This window comes from Rhinolophus sinicus, chromosome 14 (genome assembly GCF_057876585.1).
Source record: "Rhinolophus sinicus isolate RSI-liver-muscle chromosome 14, RSI-T2T, whole genome shotgun sequence".
Lineage (NCBI taxonomy): Eukaryota > Metazoa > Chordata > Mammalia > Chiroptera > Rhinolophidae > Rhinolophus > Rhinolophus sinicus.
This window is the reverse complement of record NC_142514.1, coordinates 160,284,326-160,308,078: the sequence shown is the minus strand read 5'-3', so window position 1 is coordinate 160,308,078 and position 23,753 is coordinate 160,284,326. Positions and strand designations below refer to the sequence as shown.

Sequence of the window (23,753 nt, the reverse complement as noted above, 5' to 3'; positions counted from 1 at the left end):
ACAATAGCAGAATTGCTTACTTATTTTAAACTAGAAACTGGTAACAAAATATAATACTGTAATATTTCCATTATGGGTAAGTTAAAAGTAGAGAGAAAGAGGGCGAGCTTTTGATTACACAGAATAGGTGTTTGTTGATAGCATACGTAGACATTCATCAGTAAATACCTGCATATATTAATATAATTATCTGGTAATAATAACTTCATTTAAGGCAAGAATTAAAAAAGTATGTGAGTCTCAGTAAGATGTAAAAAGGATTTTGAGAATAGGAAAAGATGCATATTTTAAAGACAAATAGTAAAGGGAATTAGGTGTTAACCTTTTAACCACTAAAATGCACTTAAATAAAATAATAGTTGTGTAGAGTTTAAATGGTGGAATACCTTAACCAAGCCGATACCATCTCCTACTTTGTGAGGTATCTGATGCCATTTACTGCATTTGCTAAATGAATCAATTATAGTACTTTCTTTGTCTATTGGTTAGGATGAATATTAATAATGTAGGTCACTGATGCAAAGCCCTAGCTCTAAGACAAGTTCTCTGTGACACATTAATCTCAGTGTAAGTGCAACTCTTTATATTGATGGGTGTGCCACCAACACCCACATGTGAATTGAGGTATAAGGATTAACCAGTGGCGTCACCACAACTCCTTTTTCTCATTTAACTTCTTATTTAAGGGTTCCATTTTCCCAAAGTTCCTCCTTTTGATCTCTTGTGTGTGACTTTACATTTGGGGACATTTTTAGTACAGAGGAAATTGTGTCTGTGCATTTATTGGCGTTAGTTTGCCTAGAAGAGAGTTTCATTATGCTCTTAGCTCCAAACTCACCTTGATGTAAGTTCAGGCTATCCCTTTTCTTTGATGGCATATGGCACAGAATTCTACAAGAGCATAAAAGGTGTGTATAGTAATACTGGATTTAGGTTAAAAAGGTACTGACCACTTTCCTTATTATGGTATTTACCACATCTCAGTGAAACATTTCAGTGGGGATTTCTGTGTGCATGTGAGGCAGACATTGCTCATAATTTTGTTGAATATGAACTTACTTTTGTGCATTATCATCAGTATGATAATATAAGCAGTTTTAACTTAAACTGCTCTAGCATCGAGAAACTAGACAGGGACTTTACTTTGTACTTAGAATATAGTCCAAACCCCTTACCTGGCCTACGGGGTCCACATAATCTGGTTCCTGTTCGCATTCCCCTCTGTGTCTCTGTCAGCCTTCCACACCCTCCCATGTACTAATCACTGACTTTCTGGGAGATGCTGAGACCACACCGAGCCAGTCTCTGCCACTGAATCTGGCCTGGATGTGTCTTTGGACTGTAACACTCCTTGCCCAGCCCCCTCTGCCAGTTGCTCTTACGCTCTCTTGTTCCTTCTCTGGATCTCACTTTAGAAAGCACCTTCTTAGAGGTGTTTTTCCTGATCAGTGTATTGTAAATAGCTACTGTGACTCTTAACTCCTATTCCTCTTTATCTCAGGACCCTATGCACTTCATAGCACTTTTCAAGGACTCTATAATAATTTGTAAATGTGTTTATCATATTGTGTATCATCTCCACTAGAATGTCAATCTCCTGAGGACAGGCCTCAGCATCTTATCTGTTGTGCCTGACAGGAGGCTCCATGTAGATGTGTTGAGTGAATTGCAGATAATTAAATTAGCTGCAAGTAGAATTTAATGGCACTATTTAGCTACATTATATGTTTAATTGTGTGATAATATGTTCAGTGTCTCTCTAAGTGGAAGTTCCTTGAGATTGTGAAGTCTCCTATCTCCTCATGCCACCAAATCTGCTAGCTAAGCAGCTCAGTAGCCAGGACTTTGCAAGTCTGTACTATAAAGGATGCCTGTCTCTTCTCAGGGGTAGATTCGAGAGAGCCCAAGGAATAAACAAGCCTAAAAAAGTTTGTTTCTAAGTGGCTTCTTGGGCAACAACTGCTCAGTTTCCGAGCTCTCCCATTTTTAGTGCCCTTTCAGTTGGTTATCTCAACTTTAGCTAAAAGAAAACTTCCATCAGATTCTCACCAGAACCAAGGGTCTTCAACCCCTGCTAATCTGCCTCTGGGAAGGAGGCCGCTCCTGGGACGGGGGAGGTTAGCTGGGTCTTATCTGGAGGGGAAAGAAAGGGTCAATGACGGCAGAATCTGCAGTCGGAGCAGCATAAAGAAACGGAGGCACAAAAAGAATTTCCTGAACTTGAAACCTGTCAAACTCAATTTCTTTAAAAATATGCTGTCATTTTGACTTTTCACCAGTGGATTTGTTGTTGTTGTTGTTGTTGCTGTTGGTGTTCCCTCATTTTCACCAAGAGGTCCAAGCCTGTCAGGTGTGAATTGAAGTAGTGAAGATAACATCAACAAGGGGTTTTTGAAGAAAGTTGTGACCTGCCTGGCGCATACGATCCCTTATCATATAAATACCAGGTTGTCTTTGTGTTGGAAAAGCTATTAGTCCAACAATTAGGCCTGGTTGTGCCAACAATAATAGCACTGAGAACTTAGTTTTTCATATTTTCAGAAGGGGATTTAATTTTAAGTATGAGTAATCCTATTAGTAAGGTGTCCTTAATTCAAAAAAATTTGGAAAAATTAAAGAAGCTTGAAAGCCACAACAACACTGATCGGAGAAACTGTTTAACTTTTTCTATGGACAGTTCGCCCTGCTCTTAATTGTTAATTTTGACAAACTAATTTTTTAAAAAGCACTTAGTGCTAAGAGAAGAGGAGAAGGTTGCTTTGCCACTACATGACAACTATATTTTCAACTTGGCTGGTGGTAATAAGGATTGTTAATTATCTATTGAAATGGTTTGTTGCTGTAAAAAAAGATTTTAAAAATATTATTTTTTCTCTTGGGTTCCAAGTCAGAATAGCAATTAAATTTAACATCAAATATTAGATATTAAATGATGTAAAATTGTCAGTAAAGTAGCCTTAGCTCAGCTTACTGTCTTGTTTTTCTGTATTTTCGATAAATATGTTCTATTTCTTTTTTAGACATAAAACATAAAATTCCAGCTTGAGCTTTGTGAGGGTTTTCTTTCTTTCAACATCTTTCTGCTCTAAAGTTACTTTAAGCCAAGGATTCTTGAAGGATTCAGATTTAGATTCATTCCTTTGCTATGAAGGAAAGGAAAGAACTGCCTTCCATACACTGGTTTGGAAAAGTTGTTATATTTTTTTATGAGAACTTCTAGTGAAATTAAAGCTATCAGGATGTTACAGCCCTGGTCATGTTTATAACTCCTTTTCGCTTTGAAAACTTGGAGAGTTGTGTGACTTGGATTGACTCATTCCGCTAGAATTTGTTATTGAGCGTGGTTGTTTCTGTCTCTGTCAGGCGTTTAGATGCCAACCACATTACCTCAGTCCCGGAGGACAGTTTCGAGGGGCTTGCTCAGTTACGACATCTGTGGCTGGATGACAACAGCCTGACCGAGGTGCCTGTGCATCCCCTCAGCAACCTGCCGACTCTGCAGGCCTTGACCTTGGCTCTCAACAAAATCTCCAGCATCCCCGACTTTGCATTTAACAACCTGTCAAGCCTGGTGGTCCTGTAAGTATCCGCCCCTTCTACTAGCATATATTTGTGTTAACTTGGGGACAAAAACAGGTTTCTGGTGACAAACTATTATGAAAATACCTCACTGAGGATGCGTCATGAAGAGCTAGGATTGAGGGAGCTGCCTCTTTTAGAACATGAAATGCGATGACTTTTAAAAGCACAAAATAGGATACTTTTAAAAATTAACATCTGAGGATAACTGTTGAATCTCTTTAAAATATGTGGCCATTAGTAATCATGAGAAGAAATTGGGTCATTTAGCAAATGCTTGGTACAGCTTTTGCTTGTGTGTCAGCAGTGTATCCAATGTTAAAAGAAGCAGAATCATTTTGAGATGCTCACAGACAAGTTTTAGTGATATTTTATGTTTTTAACAACTTGTCTATTCAAAGAGTATATGATTTTCGGTGTTTCTAATCTTTGAAAACTTGGACATAATAAAATGGCTTTTCTAAATTTCAAATCTGTTACTGATTCTCGATGTAAACTGACTTCCCTCCATGTCATTTCCCCTCCATCCGCATATGAGAACTCATCAAAGTTTCGCTTCACTTTTACTTAAAAGCTCATCAAAACTTTTGTTTTGATAAGGGTGAATAAAAAGGAAATTTTACTATGTGTACCCTCTTTCCACTAGAGATATTTTCCTTTTTCACTGGTATTCTGTCCAGTGAATCTGTCTGTAAAGTGTATATAAAGACGTAACTACCCCGTGCTATTTGTTTGCCATTAGTCAAGTGTTGAAATGTTTAACTGCACCATAGCTTTAAGCCATACCAATTTAGATGTATGAAACATAATAGTTGCTATTGGGTGATGTGAAAGTCATTTTGATGCTTTTTTCCATAGGCATCTTCATAACAATAAAATTAAAAGCCTGGGTCGACACTGTTTTGATGGACTAGACAACCTGGAGACCTTGTAAGTTTATTCATGTTTTGGATGATCACGTTGTGATGTTGCTGGTGTAGTTTTGTATTTCATTGCAGAAAAAGGAAAAAAATAATGGTCTTGAGTTCAGTTCATTATTAATGTGCTTTAATGACTAAATTTTGCTATCAAATAACACAGGTATGTGTACCAATCTAAGTTTATGGTTAAAAATGGCACACAAGTTTGAACTTGAGATTGCTTTCAAAAGTACACATAAAAAGCAGCTTAATTTGCCAGGCTGTATGCATTTTCAAAAATGTTGGCTTTGTTGGAATGAATGATAAACAGTTAACTTTGAACCTTATAAAGTTAATTCTGGAAAAAAAATTTTTTTTCCCCCATGATTTCAATTGCCTTGCTAAATTGTTAACACTGGGTTTGAATACTGTGTTTGTTTTCATATTGCTAAATGAAGTTTTTCATTTTGCTTAGGATATTTTTGTTGTTTCTGCTAGTTAAAGTATTTTGGAATTCTGTGTGTTTCAATTGTACATTGCACCAGTATATGAACAAAAGACATTGTGCAGCTATGTGTACTCGAGAGTAGGATCTTTAGTTTTGTTGTTTTAGTTTATATTAGTTGCCTTTATGCCAAGACTTATAATATTTGCCATTGTGGTAGTAAATGAATCAGAGACTGTCCCAATTAGATGGACAAGTAACATCTGATTGAAATGCTTATGGTTTGTAATATTTTGTTTTACTGACTTTTCTGGTTCACTGTCAGTTACTGAGAAGACTGAAAATCTTCTAGTACTCTGTGAATCCACTTTTCTGTCTAAACAACTAAAAGATGGTTAACATCAGTGGATATTTGAAAGTTGACATTCTTAAAGAAGGTAGTTCCAAACTCAGTTCTTTTTTTCTAAGTATGTAAATACCAGTATAACAGGAGACCTGAATGGGTCTTCTGATCCTAGACCATGTGTACTATTCCAGTTATATTGACATTAAACCTCTTCTTCCTGGTTAAATTTTCATCGGCCACTTTTCTTTCTGTGTAGAAAAGGAGAACAAAATAGGTGTCTCAGGAGCTGAGCATTTGAATTTGTTTTACTCTCATTCTGAAATCAACCATGCTGATCATGTGCAAACATGCTCTTTAGGTTAAAATAATTAAAATTTAAACATACTCAGAATTAAGACTTTTTAGTACAGATCACTGATTTTTCTCTCTCCTAATGACTGTTAACAATTTCTACAGTTCGTAACATATTTATGAGAGGACAATAGTTGTGTGAAGCCATCCTGGCCCTTCTCCCTGTTCAAATCTATCTCTGGTCATTCTGCTGACGGTAGGGCTGAGGTTTGCTGCCCCGATGCCAGAATTTCAGGAAGCCACTCAAAACCCCAAATGGAAACCTCTGTTGCAGGCTATTGTCACTTATAAATGAATATTCAGTAAATTCAAATTTATGGTAAATTTCCTGAGAAATGTCATTCGGGTGATTTGTTTACTTAATGTACCAGTAATATGTGATTCTGAGAGTTCTTTGAACTTTTAAAATTAACTTAACATCATAGGAGAATTATGATTTTTTTTTTCCCCATTTGGTATTCTAGGAAAAGGTGTAAATTCAATTAAACTCCTACAGGGTTCTGAATGGTAGTATAGTAGGTAAAGAAAGATTACCATCCAGAGGATGAGGTTTTCAAAAAAAATACGTTTGTATCAAAATGCCTTACAAATTGAGACCACTCTTCAATATTCTTACACAGTTTCCCCATTTTTTTCCTAGGGACTTGAATTACAATAACTTGGGGGAATTTCCTCAGGCTATTAAAGCCCTTCCAAGCCTAAAAGAGCTGTGAGTATTGTTTCGCTCTATTTATGCTTTAAAATCCCTTGAATTCCTCACTTAATGTTGCAACAATCAGATTTTTAGAACATCTTTGTTCCATTACATATACCACAAAACACAACACATGACCACACACCTGGGAATATGTTAGCTAACACGAACAATTCTGTGCATAGATTGCTGTATCAGGCTGGTTCTGGTGAAACCAAAGCCGTTATAACGTACAGTCTCTGCTTTGTAGGAGTGTATAGCCTTTTAGTCCCATTGGGGAGGCTGGCCATATAAGGCAGACAGATAGTTTCTAGGTAGAAATAAGGGCTGAGTGAAGAGAATAAATAACTCATGCGAGAAAAAGACTTTATCGAGCCTTGGTGACATTGGAAAAGGCATCACTAAAGAGAAGCCATTTGACTGGACTTGAATGAATGGAAATATTTAAATAAATAAAAGGGATAGGGGAGCATTTTAGAAGTTGGATTTCTGTCCAGGGCAGGAATAGGAATGTATATGGCATCACAGGGATTGTCTGTCATGAGATGACAGCTAAAACCCTAAGAGGCATTGCTTAAAGACTAAATGCAGAAGATAAATTTGGGGCTTAGAACACCGTCGGGTTCTTGGCGTCTAAAGTTCTTTGATGATGAAGGTACAGCTAAGTGACTATGAGGCACCTGATAACAGGCTAAGCTGTGGGTCTAAAAAGAACTGTCTGTGGTCCTGAAAAAGATAAGATAGAATTAAAAATTCAGTCTCCCCACATTTTTGAAGTTCTCATGTAGTTATCAGTTATATGCTATGTAATACTGAATAGTAGTAGATACTTGGGTTTTAATTTTTTTTTCATAAGGGGATATGCATTTCAAAATATTTTTCTCCTACCCTTTTAGGTTATTTCATAGTAATTCTATTTCTGTTATCCCTGATGGAGCATTTGATGGTAATCCACTTTTAAGAACGATGTAAGTGGTTTTCAGTTTCTTCTAATATATAACCATGTACAGTTATGTCTATATGATGCCAACCAAACATCTGAAAAAAGAATGAAAACTCAGGCTTTTAGGTAGATAGACTTTGTGAACATAGATTTAGTTTTGGAGTGCTTGTGAACATATGAAAACTTTGATTGATTTTTTTTTTTTTTGGCACTTTTACAGACATTTGTATGATAATCCTCTATCTTTTGTGGGAAACTCAGCATTTCACAATTTATCTGATCTGCATTCCTTGTAAGTATTATACAAATTTGAAAACAAACCTGAGTATTTATACAATTGTTTTAAAGGAAAACTAGACTTTATTATTGTAGCTCCAGAAAACAAAATCTTTTCTTTTCCTTGGGAGAAGTCGAAAGGACAGTTCTGAAAATTTATGGTAGTTTTTATTTCTATGAACACTTGGCCAAATTATCACACTTCCAGGTACATCCACGAAATGAAAGCAATTTTATTTTTAGGTCTAAGAGTACTATACGTTTAAGCTGCTTAAAAAATAAAATGCAAATATTAGCTGTGAAAAATTTTCATTTTAAATTACTTTTTCTCTCCCATTTTCTTAAAGAGTCATTCGTGGTGCAACCATGGTGCAGCAGTTCCCCAATCTAACCGGAACTGTCCACCTGGAGAGTCTGTAAGTGTGGCCCTTGGAAGAGGGGTGGTGTAAAGATAACGTTGGCCTGCCAATGCTTTTTGGTGATGGTGAAGACTTTGTGTTGATTCTTACAACCTCCTTTTGTGAATACCATACATGGTGATGGATTTATTGGGTTTGGGGTCAGTCAGCTCAGCTAAAGTATAGCCTAGTATGTGCGGTTAAGAGCTGAAAAACTCATTGAAAATATAAGGCAGTAAGTGCTAAATGAGAAGCAGTGATTTAGGAATTCAGAAGTAGAGCAGTAAATGTTAGGCCATCAGACAATGCTTCATGGAGTAGGTGAAATGTTTCAAAATTGAATACTGTCAGGTTTCTCAGAGCTGAGTCTTGCTTCATGTCACACATCACTTCTGATACAATTTCTGTATCTTCAAATAAAAACATTACGATGTGTCCTCATTCACCTTATTCACCAAATTTGGCACCATGCAATTTCTGGCTCCTCCCCAAAGACAAAATGACCGTGAAAGGTAAATGTTTTGAGTCAATTTAGGTCATTGAGGTAGCCATGACAGTAAAACTAAAGATAGTCATGAAAGAGGACTTCTAGAACTGCTTCAGAAAGTGGCAAGAACGATGGCATAAGTGTGTTCAAAATGAGGGGGAGTAGTATTTTGAGAGGAGTAATGGCAGTTTGTCTTTTACTGTAATAATTTTTTTAAATTTAAGCATTCACCGTATTGTTTGATCAGACCTTGAAGAGGTAGGAAGATTGGTAAGGAGGCCATGGGAATAATCCACCTGGCTAGACAAATACATTTAAACATGAGAGTTCTGTGTCTTTAGTGGTCCATCACTGGAGTTCTTCCATATGGCCTGTCTGAGGTTCTTTTACTCGTTGTACATCATTTCGCCTTTGATCTGTATAGTAGCAGGGAAAATGGAGACAGAGGGTCAGATGCTGGAGACACTACAGAGAAAGAAAGAATTGACTGCAGATGGGAATAAAGGGAAGGGCATAAGAGAAAAGTGGAGAACATTGAGTCAGGTTGATGGAAGAAAAGACAGAAATGAGGTTTGGGGGCAAGATGCCAAGTTGGTTTCAAATGTTTTGGGTGAGGTGGGGAGAGACGGAAGTTGCAGGTAATTGTGGTCAGGCTGTGACTGTGGGTTAGTGGTTTTCTGTTGGTTCATCGGAGAAAAGCTTGTTGTCTGGACAATATTAACATCTAGTGTCATGAGCTTTTCTAAATTACTATGAAATTGATACCAGCATCAAGGATTAATTTATCTTCCCACCTGCCTAATTTTAGGGGGTAATTATGTAGTGGGATACATAGACTCTAGGCCGTAAGCGGATATGTGAGCATTTATTTTTCTATATGAGAATAACATTTTGTTTACCATCTCAGCTTGAATCATTTCTTACATGAACAATGTTTTCCCATAGGACCTTGACAGGTACAAAGATAAGCAGTATATCCAGTAATTTGTGCCAAGAACAAAAGATGCTTAGAATTTTGTAAGTTGGATTTTTCATCCCTTCTTATACCTTTTTTAAAAATGTACTTCATACATGTTGAGTTTTATTTTTAATGAACTATTTTCATTTGGTGATTTTAAAGTATAAGTATTTCTTATTTGTTCTCTTCAAATGAGTGGCCTTTCTTTTATAGCCCCTTGGGGTAGGTAATGTGCATTTGAATTTGATTTCAGGGTTATGTATATATGTCTACATCTGTGACTTTACTTTGAACAAAGTAAAACCAAGCTAGGTTCTTCTTTGATTTTTTTTTTTCCCTTATCCTGACTCTGAGTCCTTACTCTAGTTTCCTCAAGGGTGTTAACTCTCTGTATCCTGCTCTTTCATCCATAGCCGAAGCAGAGGCCAAATCTTTCTTGGATCAGGAACCAACTAAGCATGGAGCTGTCCAAAAACTTTAAACTAAGAAATTAAAAGTAAATAAAGGATGTAAAAATGTTACAAGAGCAAATAATTAAGTTACTAAGTTGTTAATAAGTATTCGGTGGAAAGAGATGGTAACAAAATAAGTAAATGATTGATTAAGGAAGTAATTAAATGGTGTCATGGAGTGTCAAACGTGAAGATTACCACTGAGAAAAAACTGCAGTGGGATTAACTGGGAGTTAAGTAGTCCCAATATTTGATTTACTAGAAATGGTTTTTAAAATGTGAGCATGCATACCATTTCTCTTAAAGCTTTTTAGTTAAACAACATAGAAATTATTGATGGTGTAAACAATATTATAAAAAATATAAATTAAAAAAGCCCATTAACTCGACCAGTTCAAGATAATTTTTATATATTTTCTGTATTCTATTTTTATATTTTTAATTTTACATACTTAATCCTTTAAAATATTTTACGTTGTCTATACTCAACATTATGTACTTGAAGTTTGCAAATCTGAAGCCTATTTATAGTTGGTTTTCTTATTCAGCCATATCTTTCTTATAGATCTTAGTGTTGCTTTTAATGATCCTGAGTACAACTCTTTTAATGTAGTTTTCTGATAGCATAACATTAATTTGTTAATTTCTGTTGCTTTTTTAGGGACTTGTCTTACAACAATATAAAAGACCTTCCAAGCTTTAATGGTTGCCATGCTCTGGAAGAGATGTAAGTTGTTCTTTGACTTACTCTTTTATTTTGCTGTGATATATTGTTAATTCACTGAGCATTTCCTATTTTATATAAATGGCTTTAATATTAAGAAATTAGAGATTCACATAATTATGCACTCCTGTGAATAAATGTCCAATTGTGCCTGGTGTGCTCATGCAACCAGCATTTATTAGGCACCTACCTATCAGGCATTCTATGAGACACTGTGTGGGGAGGGCAGTGTATACAAACGAGACAAACAAAAACTGGCCCTGGCTGTTGAGGGAAAGCAGACATGGATATTCACTGTGTGCCTTCTTCATAGGGCAGCTCTGATGGAAGTTGATGGGGGGGGGGGTGAGAGAGAGGCATTAATTCTCCCATTTTTGATCTTCTCCTTCCTCTTTCTTTCTGTATCTATGGTATTTGGTATGGTTGTGTTGTCTTGGAGCCGTTGTCCCTGTGTTGTCTTCTTGCTCTCCTTCCTGAGTGATGTTAATAAGGAATTTAGATAATGTACATATATTCCAGTATAATTTGGGATGGGATGCTATATATACTAACCATTTCATCTTATAGATGAGGAAATAGTCATTCCCTTTACTTTTACAAGATTAATCGATGTTACTTATTGTTAGGCCCGGCCAGAGGAATGAGTTGCGGGAGACCAAGATTGGTCTATTAGAATTTATTTGGCATGTTTGAGCTGCGGGAGGTCAGGCTAGGAAAGACCAGAACCTCCCCGAGCAAAGGGGTGTATGGAGTGTTATAGGCGGGGGTAAACGAGGCTATTCCCCCTTCAATGCTTCAGGGGGTTTTCGTTGACAAATGGTTTCAGGGCATGACCAAGCCCTCCAGCTCCACACCCTGGCCCCAGGTCGCCCAGGCCCGGAGGAGATAAAGCAAGACATGATCGAGACAAGATGGCTTTTAAGATAAGGTTTCTGCTCCTGGCCTAAATATGGTTGAACACTTACAAATGAGTATTTAAACTTAGGAAAAAGTTTAATTAAGAAATGTTCTGTTTTAAAACAGAAAATAATTTTCTCTCCCCTCCTTTTTCTTCTTCTTTTAGTTCTTTGCAACGTAATCAGATCCACCAAATAAAAGAAGGTACTTTTCAAGGCCTGATATCCCTAAGGATTCTGTAAGTTTCTCTATGATTATTAGAGATAAGTAAAATTTTTGTCACGCTATAAATTAAATATATCAGGACAATTCCCATTTTAATAAATATACTTAAAGATACGATTTCCTATGTGTAAATATTGTTCAAACTGTACCACCACATGGTACTTTACAAATAATGTGCTTTCAGTATTTTTTACCTTAGTGAATTTCTGATATGATACATCGGTGAGTGAAAAAGTGTAATGTGTATAACCTGAGAGGTGCAGCTTGTTTGTTTTCAAGCCATAATAGTAAGGTTTGCTAATCCATTAGGGCTGGGGTAGGCAAAGTATAATTATGGGCCAGGTCCAGCCCGCCCCAGTTTTTGTAAATTAAGTTTTATTAGAACACAGCCATGCCTTTTTTGTTAAGTGTGGTCTAAAGCTGATTTCACCATACTGTGGCGGAGTTGAATATTTGCAGTAGAGACCATATGACACCCAGGGGTGAAAAATATTTACTATCTGGCTTTCTACAGAGAAAGTTTGCTGACCCCTGCCCAAGGGTATCTATCATAACAAATATAGCTAATAGGCAGCAGAAGCACTCATTTAAAAAAAGTATTTGTATTTGAGTGTGTATTTGTGCCAAGTACTCTATTAAGCACTTGGGCATATGGAGGTGACTAAAGCAAACCTTGTCACTACCTTCCTAGAACTTTAGTGTAGAACTCACAAATCACTAAATCAGTGAACATTTTTTAAAATACAGAACACATTTGAAAAATTGACAATGAAGTGAAATTACATATATTGAATCCGGTTTTTCAGTAGATCCCCAGTAAGAAATGTGAGATGCATTCTATTAGCAAACATTTTACGGGTGGTTGGGTTGCTAGATCTTTCCTTCTTGCTGACAGGCTTACTATGGGTCTGGGCTCTAGTGAGGAAGGCTGGCTTCTAGCTGCCATCACTTCTAGAGCGCCGATAAGGATAAGCAACAACAGTGAAAAGCTGGCCTTTTCATGATTTGGGACCACATTTGTTGAGGTTTCCTGTTATCTAGGAGATGTGTCATGAAATGAATTTATCCAATCTCTAAATTTCTCTGAAAGCTCTCTGTAAGTGTGGTGGGTTGCAGATTATTTCTGTTTTATTATTTCTGTAATGTGAGAATTCCTCAGGGTGCCTTCTTGAGTATAGTATGGCTCTGGTGTTGATACGTTTTTTTATTTCCTGCTTGGGGAAAAAAAAAAAAAAGGATATCTGAAGCCCTTCTGGAATGTTCTTGTTTGCTTATTGATTATTTGTCTTCCCTCAGGGCATTATCACTAACCTTTGAGAAGGCAAATAATATGAAACCTGTTTTGATTTTCAGCTTTTTCTGGAGCTGAGCTTTTCCTCACCTGGTTAATAGTACCAAAGGTTATATCATATCATTTATATTTTTAAACTGGTACCAGAATGATAAGGTAGAGAAAATTCACAACTGTTTTGAAACAGATGCCAACTAGAATTGCTACTACATGGAACACATTCCAAGAAATAGATTTTTGTGAAGGAGAGGCATTCAACATAAAAAATGTTGTTGGACAAGATTGAAGATCTTTGTTATCAGGGATGTTGTGACTACCTCAGACTCTAAAGTATAGTCAAAGTAATTGCAATTTGAGTTTATTTGAAAAGATTAACATGGTATTCTTATAATTGCAGAGATCTGAGTAGAAACCTGATCCATAAAATTCACGACAGAGCTTTTGCCAAGCTTGGGTCAATAACTAACCTGTAAGTTGATGACTTTATGCAGTAATATCAGGAAAGTAATGAGTAGTCTACAGAAACTTGTGTTTTAGTATGGACCTATCAAATTATTTTTCTGCTTAGTTGTTCCCTGTATAAATGCTAAGCTGCAGTGGTATAGTAACAGCTTCTAAGTTGCCAAGATGAATGCTAGATCTGTCGTTTTAGCACACCTAAACTTGGAGCTCTAATATTTATGACATTAACACATGTATAAATGTTTTTATGTGATTTGCATCTTAGGAGTTAATTTGAAGTCTCATTTACATTTTAGAGATATAAGTTTCAATGAATTAACTTCATTTCCTACGGAAGGCCTCAATGGGTTAAATCAACTGAAATTGGTGGGCAACTTCCAGCTGAAAGAAGCCTTATCAGCAAAAGACTTTGTTAATCTCAGGTGTGTTTTTGCTTATTTTTATTTTTCGTTGAAGTTCTGTTAGGCCCCCAATTATAGAGTGCACTAGTTTTTTGCTGTGGTTCTCAGATTTTCTGGGAGGCTATAATTTAAGGGTGTTTTCTACCTCAGTCCTCAGAGATTTGGTAAAAAAATAGAACATGAACATTAGTCCATAGTTTTTGACAACATGAATTGGAGCCCTTGATGCTGTGAAAGAGATAATATAGTTACTCATCAGAATGATTTTTTATACAGTGGATTGGTCATTAGCAGCAAGGTGGTAGAAACCATGTAAGTGTGAACCTATTGATACAGTGTTATAATACTTCATATAGACATTAGAGTTAGAGTGGGGACCTCATTAGATACAGTAGAGAGGGCTTGGGAATATTATTATGGGGGAAGAGAATAAATATTTTCACTATATGTCTATGAACAAAGTAAATGTATTTCATGGTGTAAAGGTACAAGTGACTTGAGACATTAATTTCGAATGAACCTATATCAGTTTTATATGATAAATTGAGTGTGGCTATTCATTTATAAAAGGAACCTGATAAGATTTTATTTTAAGTTGTAGTATTGCTATTAAATTTAAATATGGTTCGATTTAAATCCAGTTTTTTAAAAGCTTATCTTACATAAATGGAGAAGCTTGTAATGTCATCTGATTCCAGAGCTTTTTTCACAGATGAGGAAACTGAGGCCTGGAGAGGATAATGACCAGCTTAAAGCATGTAACAGTCATGCCTTTCTTAGACTGAGGTTTTCAAAGATTAAAATAATTTTTACAAAACAAGAGCAAGTCTGTGAAGTTGTCATTCAGTGTAGATGTTACAATTCTTTTCCAGGTCTTTATCTGTACCATATGCTTATCAGTGCTGTGCATTTTGGGGTTGTGACTCTTATGCACATTCAAACACAGAAGATAAGAGCCTCCAAGACCACAGTGTAGCCAAGGATAAAGGCAAGTGATGTATTTTTTTTAAACAGAACACTCTTTACAACATTGTTATAATGAATTGGTGGAGGATCAGTATGAAAAATGGTAGTTACTGTGTTACTGCTACGTCTAAGACGTTATCAGCCTCATACAGGCCAAACTTCCATCATGCGTGCCAGAGAAGATTGCAGGAAACTCGGGTACTTTTGAATGGCGTAAAGCTTGAGTTTAAACCCCGTTTGGTGTTTTCCACTCAGGTCCTGCTGATGTGGCAGGTGTCACTGGCAGTGCTGAAAATGAAGAACACAGTCAAATAATTATCCACTGCACACCCTCAACAGGTATGCTCAATACATTTTGCTGCAGTTTCTTGCTTTAAACAAACATTGGGCAAATATCTCTAAAACTTCTGGGAGTAGATGTGATTTCTGTAATACCTTTAGGATTAGATGATCTCGTAAGGCTTTCGGACTCAAATGTGGTCTATGTATGAGAGACTTAGGCATTTTTTTGCAGAATGTCCTATCCAGACCCAGTGAATATGTGTTAACAAGCTCCCCAGGTGAGGGCTGTGCACATTAAAGATGGAGAGGCATGTTCTTAATGATCTTTTAACTTTAGGACAATGTCTATAAGTTACTTATTGGTCTATAAGGATTTTTAGTGTGTGTTTTTTTAATGCAACTTTTTCTTTTTGTTGTATTTTATTTTATTTCATTGAACCGAGTAGACTTGGGAAAGTTACTGAACTGACCATTGTGACTATACTGTGTTCTTCCTAATCTATCAGAAAAGATGGATTTAGAATTTTACTAGAAAAGGAAAAATTAAATAATTGGCTAAATTGTGTTCAATAAAGTAGACTCCTTTTTTTAGTATATTGACACAGGATGATCTGGACATAATGATAACTCAGAATCATATATTATGATTCTCTAATGATTACTGCTGAATTATGAGCTTCTGGAGGGACAGTATTTGTATTCTGTTAATACTTAGCACAGTGCCTTGCATTGAGAAGCTTAAAGTGACCAGATGAATGAATAGAATTACGCCGCAGTCGCCGGTTCGATTCCGCATGGGCCAGTGAGCTGCGCTCTCTACAACTAAGATTGTGAACAACAGCTCTACCTGGAACTGGGCTGCCATGAGCAGCAGGAAGTTGGCGTGAGCTGCTGCAGGCTGCTATGTGCTGTCTCTGGAGGGAGCGCAAGGCTCATAATACCAGCATGGGCCAGGGACTTGTGTCCTACACAACTAGACTGAGAAACAATGGCTTAAACTGGAGTGGGAGTAGGGGGTTGGCGGAAGAAAGGGGGAAAAATAAAGAGTTGGCAAGAATCATTTACGTGTATGCAATGTATCAATTAGGCTGATGCAAAAGTAATTGCAGTTTAAAAGGTTAAAAATAATTGCAAAAACTGCAGCTACTTTTGCACCAACCTAACAGTTTTTATATTAATTGTTGGAAGTTAAGGGATGCACCCCTGAGGTTCTGGTGAGGGAAAATGTACATAAGAAACTGACAACACAATGGGAAGGGGTGGCTTTATTAAAGGGGAAATTAGACCTGAACGTGCAGAAATTCCATTTCCTCTACACTGAATTTAAACCTTGGGGGTCAACCAGAAGGAAAGTTGATCCGAGCTCATCTCCCCAGGCTGCAGTATGGAAGGCCTGCCTCCCCCATTCAGTTGTACTAACGCACAGACACTGATGTCATGTGCCTGCTGACTCAGGAGCAGAAGTGGAGGAGAGCAGGATCCTTCTGTCAGAACCGGAAGAGGCAACTGGTTTCCAAAGACAGAGACTGGATGGGGTCTGCTTCCCAGGCCTTTGAGGGAAAGGAACTCCACCCACTAGTCAAACACTTCCCAAAGGGTGTCCCTTTCTCCCAGGTCAGCTGAGCTGTTCTTTGAAGAAGAATGAGTTCAGGTACAGAGACAAAGACAAAAGCTTCTTAACACTTCCATGAGGGGAAAACTTAAAAAAATTGATTAATTAAAAATGATTTTTTAGAAGTTTCCTGTGTTATTTGGAAGTTAGATGGATATAAATGGGCAGACCTGGCTTGTTAGGTCTATGAATATCTCATTGATTAAAATGCTTTATGGGATGTCTTAAACTTCATGCATTTCAGAAAGATAAATCAGAACCTGTTCTTGCAGGCAGTGGTGATGCACAGTTTTCTTGTGCTTTGAAGGCAAAATTTTGTTTCTCTTTACTAATTTTTAAATAAAGCAGTTATCATTTGTGATGTAACTAGCATCTCAAAGTCAGTTACTGAAACTTACAATTCAGCTACTAAATTAGTTCTTGCAATCCTAGTTTAAGGTACATAGGGTTTTACTGGATATAGCTTTGTATGAATACTTAACATTAGAGTGGTTCAGTTCTCCCTATACTGTCTTACTGAATAACCTTTGTCAGGTCAATCAAACCCTTTGAAATGTCAGTTTCTGTGGATGAAAAATGGAGATAATTACACTTATCTAAACGAGCTTCATTAGATTGCCTTTTAAAGCTATAAGAAATGTGTAAAAAATATGTGTATGCATTATTATAAAGTAGACTAGGATTAGGAAGGAAGAAGGACCTCATCTTTGTTAAGTACAGCTGTGTATCCAGCAGCCTGCTTAGGTGCCTTATGTATGTAATTTTACTTACGCTACACAACTCTATGAAACAGGCATTATTATCCACAAGTGAGAAAATAGAGGTGTATATTGCTTTCTCAAGAAAAAGAGTGGGGCGGACGGGTGGCTCAGTTGGTTAGAGCACGAGCTCTGGGCAACGGGGCTGCCAGTTCGACTCCCACATGGGCCAGTGAACTGTGCCCTCCACAACTAAGATTGAAAGGACAACAACTTGACTTGGAAAAGTCCCGGAAGTACACACTGTTCCCCAATAAAGTCCTGTTAAAAAAACAAAAACAAAAACAGGAAAAGAGCAGCAAACTATGAACCCTAATCAAGTTCCAGTTTACCAATTCCAAACCCTTGGTATAGCAAGAACATTTCATGGGCTAGACACTATGCTATGTATATTAACGGAGGTATAAGAAAAAGTGAAATTTGTCTTTTAAATATCACTATATGGCTCTACCAAGTATTTAATAAAAAATAAAGTCAGTTATTTTCAAAACAGCCTAGTTCAATGACTGAAATATCGAAGAAATGTCTTTTCAACTTGGTTCAATTTGGTTTGGTAGCAGATGTAATTATTCTAGATTAACTATCTTTAGTGTCTCTCTTGAGCCATATCATATGGAATGTGATGCTTTCTACATTGTCTTTTATTTCTCTCTTTCTTTTTCGTTTTAGGTGCTTTTAAGCCCTGTGAATATTTATTGGGAAGTTGGATGATCCGTCTAACTGTGTGGTTCATTTTCTTGGTTGCATTTTTTTTCAACCTGCTTGTTATTTTAACAACATTTGCATCTTGTACGTTACTGCCTTCGTCCAAATTGTTTATAGGCCTGATTGCTGTGTCTAACTTAGTCATGGGAGCCTATACCGGCATCTTAACTTTTCTGGATGCTGTGTCCTGGGGCAGATTTGCTGAATTTGGCATTTGGTGGGAGATTGGCAGTGGCTGCAAGATAGCTGGGTTTCTTGCCGTTTTCTCCTCAGAAAGCGCCATCTTTTTATTGATGTTAGCAGCTGTTGAAAGAAGCTTGTCTGCGAAAGAGATAATGAAAAATGGGAAAAGCAATCATCTCAAACAGTTCCGAGTTGCTGCCCTTTTTGCTTTTGTGGGTGCTGCAGTGGCAGGCTGTTTCCCACTTTTCCACGGAGGGGAATACTCTGCATCCCCCCTGTGCTTGCCCTTTCCCACAGGAGAGACACCATCGTTAGGATTTACCGTAACTTTGGTGCTGTTAAACTCACTAGCATTTTTGTTAATGGCCATTATCTACACTAAACTGTACTGCAACTTGGAAAAAGAGGACCTTTCTGAGAACTCCCATTGTGGCATGATTAAGCACGTTGCTTGGCTCATCTTCACCAACTGCATTTTTTTCTGCCCTGTTGCATTTTTCTCATTTGCGCCGTTGATCACTGCCATCTCGATCAGCCCTGAGATAATGAAGTCTGTTACTCTGATATTTTTCCCATTGCCTGCTTGCCTGAATCCAGTCCTGTATGTTTTCTTCAACCCAAAGTTTAAAGAAGACTGGAAGTTACTGAAGCGGCACATTACCAAGAAAAGTGGGTCGGTTTCGGTTTCTATCAGTAGCCAAGCTGGTTGTGTGGAACAGGATTTCTACTACGACTGCGGCATGTATTCCCACTTGCAGGGGAACCTGACTGTGTGTGACTGTTGTGAGTCATTTCTGTTGACGAAGCCTGTGTCGTGCAAACACTTAATAAAATCACACAGCTGTCCTGCATTGGCCGTGGGTTCTTGCCAAAGACCAGATGGCTATTGGTCCGACTGTGGTACACAGTCAGCCCACTCTGATTATGCAGATGAGGAAGACTCCTTTGTCTCGGACAGTTCTGACCAGGTGCAGGCCTGTGGGCGAGCCTGCTTCTATCAGAGCCGAGGATTCCCTTTGGTGCGCTATGCTTACAATCTCCCAAGAGTTAAAGACTGAATTAACATTTGGGACTGTTTCCCCCATCCACCCAAATCACAGTGTTTATAGAGTGAACCCTGTTCTGATTTTTTTCATCTGGGAAGCACTTCTGTGATTACTGCCTGGTGTCACTTAGAAAAAGGAGAAGGTGGCAGTTTCTTTCTTAAACCAGACATTGTCAAAGAACAAGTGCCTAAACTATCAAATGGTGAAAAGTACAGTGTCCAAACAATGTGTGGTCTATTTGGAACAAGTCTGTCAGTTGAAAAGATTTTATGTATGTGATAGCATTATAACATTAAATTGTTTTCTGATCCATAAGAAGCAAAATTTTACCTGTTTCTGAATTAAGCACAAGATAAAAACAGCTGTTAACATTTTTTTAAGAATATTTTAAAATGTGATTTTATAAAACTGAAGAAAAATTCTTGGCTAATGTTACCTAATATTTGATCATTAATCTCAGGACAACTTACTGCAGAGCCAAAAAAGGGATTGTCTCCCAGGTAGGACTGTGAGAGTATATGTAGGCTTTACCTTACAGCATTTTGTTTCCATCTTTGACACAACAGAATCATAAATTTGTTGAAGTGATTTATAAATCGAAAACCTGAAGGTGTTTGTAAAACAATATTAACAACTGTTAGATTTTAAAAGACTAGCTGAACATTTGTTTTCAGTCATTTTACATTGCCTGGGTGTGATCGCAGTCGTTTTTTCCCCCCAGTGTTTTGTGATCACACTGCTAGGAAAAAGTAAAGGGCTGATTGCTGTGTGAGGTTAGTAGATCTGGCTAAACTACTAATATGGGATTTTAATAGTATCTGAGGGAATTGATGGCTCCATATAATGTTCCCATTAATAGAGACTTCCTGATATCATTGGTTCTACTGATATGTTCCAATTTTGTGGGTATGTTATCTACTTATGGTTTGGATTTTACAGAAAGTAAACTGTGGTGAATAATTGCATTTGATTGTAAGAAATTGGGAGTAATTATGACACAATGCACTTACATTTATTTCTTAGTGAGCTGATTCTCCTGAACTTGTGCTATTTCATGGAAGTTTCCATACCTTTTCCCCTTACTATAATTTACAAAAGAGCCCATGCAACAGTTCAGATACTGTGTTCTTGTGAGACAAGACAAATGTATCATTAAGAAAAAAGAAGAAAAGGAATAAAGCTTAGGTCTATGTCTTTAAAAAAATTTTTTAAGTTTTACTTGATTCTCATCTATGGACTTTTAACATATCGCTATGTGGAGTCTTAAAGTTATAAATGTTCAGTATGTTTTTTGAACAATATGCTAAATCAATAGCAAACCCACTGCCATATTAGTTATTCAGGATATGCTAAAAACATGAAGCTAGATTGCAGTTTAATAATTAAACTGTATATACTGTGCATATAATGAATTTTTATCTTATGTAAATTATTTTTAGAACACAGGTTGGGAAATGTGGCTTCTGTTCATTTTGTTTAATTAAAGCTACCTCCTAAACTATAGTGGCTGCCAGTAGCAGAATGTTAAATTGTGGTTTATATACTTTGTTGCATTGTAAATAGTCTTGGTTGTACATTGTCAGTATAATAAAAACAGAATCTTTGTATATCAAAATCATGTAGTTTGTATAAAATGTGGGAGGGGTTTATTTACAGTGTGTTGTAATTTTGTAAGGCCAACTATTCACAAGTGTTTAAAATTGCTATCATGTTTGTATATTTACACATTGATGAATATTAAATCATAACTTGGTAAATATACTAGGTAAAGTTTTTTCTTTATAATTTACGTTACTGAAAACTTTTCATTCATTTAAAAATAGAATAGCAGATGTATAAACTGAGCTATAAATATGGTTGGAAACAATATTGTACACAATGTTTTGAATTATTAAAGTTTCTAGAAAGCAATCTGTTCTGCCTTAATATATAACTTGGTATAATAATGAATTTACTTAGTGTTAAAGTAAATTAAAGTGAAATATTTTTTAAGTGAAGAGTGTTAGAAGAAATGTTGGAAGAACACTGCTGAAATTTAGAAGTTTTTATCATACTAACGGAAAACAAATTGTGAAATTTAAGAGAATACCATCAATTAAATCTTTATTTAAAAGCAAATGATTAAGAAACCTGCATGATACTAAATTTAGTCAATTGTCCAAATTCTTAGAAATAACATCAAACCCTCGTTTTACAGATGAGAAAATAGAGGGCTTAATGAAACTTCAGTGAATACCTGAGTTACATAGCAAATCAGAACCCATACCAGTCAGTACCCAGTTTCTCTGAATTGGAGACACAGTTTTTGTTTGTTTTTGTTCATTTGTTTTAAACTTGAGTATAGGTTTGGAATTCCCAAAAGAAAATAGAATAGTATAATATAATCACCTCCCCTCTCATTCCCTCAGACCTCACACCTCACCCCGGTACCCATCACCCACCCAACTTTGGCAGTTGTCAACAGCACATGGTAAACCTGGTTTCCTCTTCATCCCAGTCACTAACCCTTCCAATCCCTCTTCTCCTTAGATTATTTTGAAGCAAATCTAAGACATCATGTTGTTTTCATTAGTAAATGTTCAGTATGTCCAGGGATAAACTTAAGTTGCATACTGTATTGCCGCAGGGCTAACTAGTAATGACATTATTTTTGTAACAAAGATTTTTAAGCAAAAGTCCCTCTGTACTTCCACATGGTCACAAAGCCAGCAAAGCAGAAAAAACAAAAAACAAAACCATATATATATAAAATCTCAAATACGCCATGAAAGTGAAAATAAATGAGTAATAAGAAGTGCAGTTACTAAGTCAATACCTTAAAACTTAAGGGGGGAGCTTCTCTTTTGAGCTTATTTATGCATTTATATAATTTTACCAAACTTGATTGTGGCTTCTCAGTTCCAATAATGAAAAAGCACTGTAAGAGAGGAGACCACAGGACTCTATTATATTTAAACACCAGCACCAGTGCCATGCCCCTCCGCCTCCCTAGCTCCAGTGTTGTAACAGCATAATACTATAGTTGGTCATTATGATGATTGAGGCATCAAGGAAAGGGCATAATTTGTTTAGTAAAAATTTTTAAGGAGGCAGAGAAGTGTATGACATTTTAGATTCCCATACCAAGAGGTTAAAGTGGAAAAGTTTTGGAGTTTAAGTGACATTAATTTATCATCAGTCATTTTCTCTGTTAGGTCCTGTGCTAGAAGCTTTGAGGATTAATGAGATCATATGACTGGGAGGTAGGTTATTTCCCTATTTTACAGAGGGGCAAGTTAGGACTTGGAAAGGCCAAACAGCTTGTTTGTTTAAGGAAACCTAGTGAGTAGGTTTCAGAGGAAACTACCAATTCAAACCCAGGTCCCTTTCATACTAAAACGTGTGTCTTTTTTTCCTACTATGCCTCAGTTATATCAGGTCTGACTGTTGGGAATAGCCTCTCAAATGTACCACCTTCTGAAGCCTTCGAGTGTCCAGACCCTTTTAATACTGTTTTTTTTTTTTTTTTTTTTTTTTTTTTTTTTTTGTGGATTCTAGAGATATTCTCATAAAAGGTTTTAAACAGATATGCTGATAATGAATAACTGGGGTATAGGATGAAAATGCCATTAGCCAGTTTTATTCCTTGATCAATTTTATTAAATTGCTCCTATTTTCTTCCATCTTCATTTTGCTTTTACTGAAAATTTTACCAAAATTAGCATCCATTTCAATAGTTTAACCATGTCATTTTATTAATTAGAGCCTCTGCCTTGTGAATTGCTCTGGTTTGCTATTATTTTTACCATATTTAATTCTCCTGTGTTGCATTTTGCAGCTTTAAATTTCATCAAAGATTTGTATCACTCTTTGGTCAATAACAAATTTTGTGTGCTGTTTTGGCCATTGGCAGTTTTCACTTTGCGATATTTCTACCTGCAATATGCATTACGAGCTGGACAAAAGCCATAATAATTTCAAGTCTATACAGTTTTGTCCATATGAATAAAGCATCCAGCTTTATTGTCTACTACCTCTCCCTTGGCACTCTCATCCCCATCCCCAATCCCTGAGAGTGCGCCTTCTGAGATCCCACATTTTTTCTTTCCTCATAAAATGCATATTCCAAAATGTTTTAATTATATGATTTTTCATCACACGAGAACGAGGAACTTGTAAGTGCAGTGTTTTTATCTTAATCATCTATATCCAGTGCCAAACACACAGGTCCTAGCACACTGGGGGGTTTAGAGGCCCCAAAATTTACATGTATGGACAACTAGTTCCCTTAAGATACCAGGCAAACGAGGTACTAACCAAAAACTGAAAAATTATCTTAACAGTGAATTCTTGGACACACCGGTAAACCTGGGTAAGGTACGCCCATCCTCCCC

At 36.7% G+C, this 23,753-nt stretch overlaps 1 protein-coding gene across 1 annotated transcript in view; it reads left to right on the top strand.

Moving 5' to 3' along the window:
* Positions 1 to 21,291, top strand: part of LGR4 (leucine rich repeat containing G protein-coupled receptor 4) — a 94,636-nt gene extending 73,345 nt beyond the window's left edge. The window contains exons 5-18 of the mRNA XM_019749172.3: positions 3,364 to 3,579; positions 4,438 to 4,509; positions 6,261 to 6,329; positions 7,211 to 7,282; positions 7,478 to 7,549; positions 7,881 to 7,949; positions 9,364 to 9,435; positions 10,490 to 10,555; positions 11,616 to 11,687; positions 13,363 to 13,434; positions 13,724 to 13,849; positions 14,701 to 14,816; positions 15,050 to 15,133; positions 18,116 to 21,291. Of these exons, the coding sequence (XP_019604731.2) occupies positions 3,364 to 3,579; positions 4,438 to 4,509; positions 6,261 to 6,329; positions 7,211 to 7,282; positions 7,478 to 7,549; positions 7,881 to 7,949; positions 9,364 to 9,435; positions 10,490 to 10,555; positions 11,616 to 11,687; positions 13,363 to 13,434; positions 13,724 to 13,849; positions 14,701 to 14,816; positions 15,050 to 15,133; positions 18,116 to 19,392 (2,455 nt within the window). The 3' untranslated portion in view covers positions 19,393 to 21,291. The remainder of the gene's footprint in view (positions 1 to 3,363; positions 3,580 to 4,437; positions 4,510 to 6,260; positions 6,330 to 7,210; positions 7,283 to 7,477; positions 7,550 to 7,880; positions 7,950 to 9,363; positions 9,436 to 10,489; positions 10,556 to 11,615; positions 11,688 to 13,362; positions 13,435 to 13,723; positions 13,850 to 14,700; positions 14,817 to 15,049; positions 15,134 to 18,115) is intronic.
* Positions 21,292 to 23,753: the final 2,462 nt, after the last annotated feature.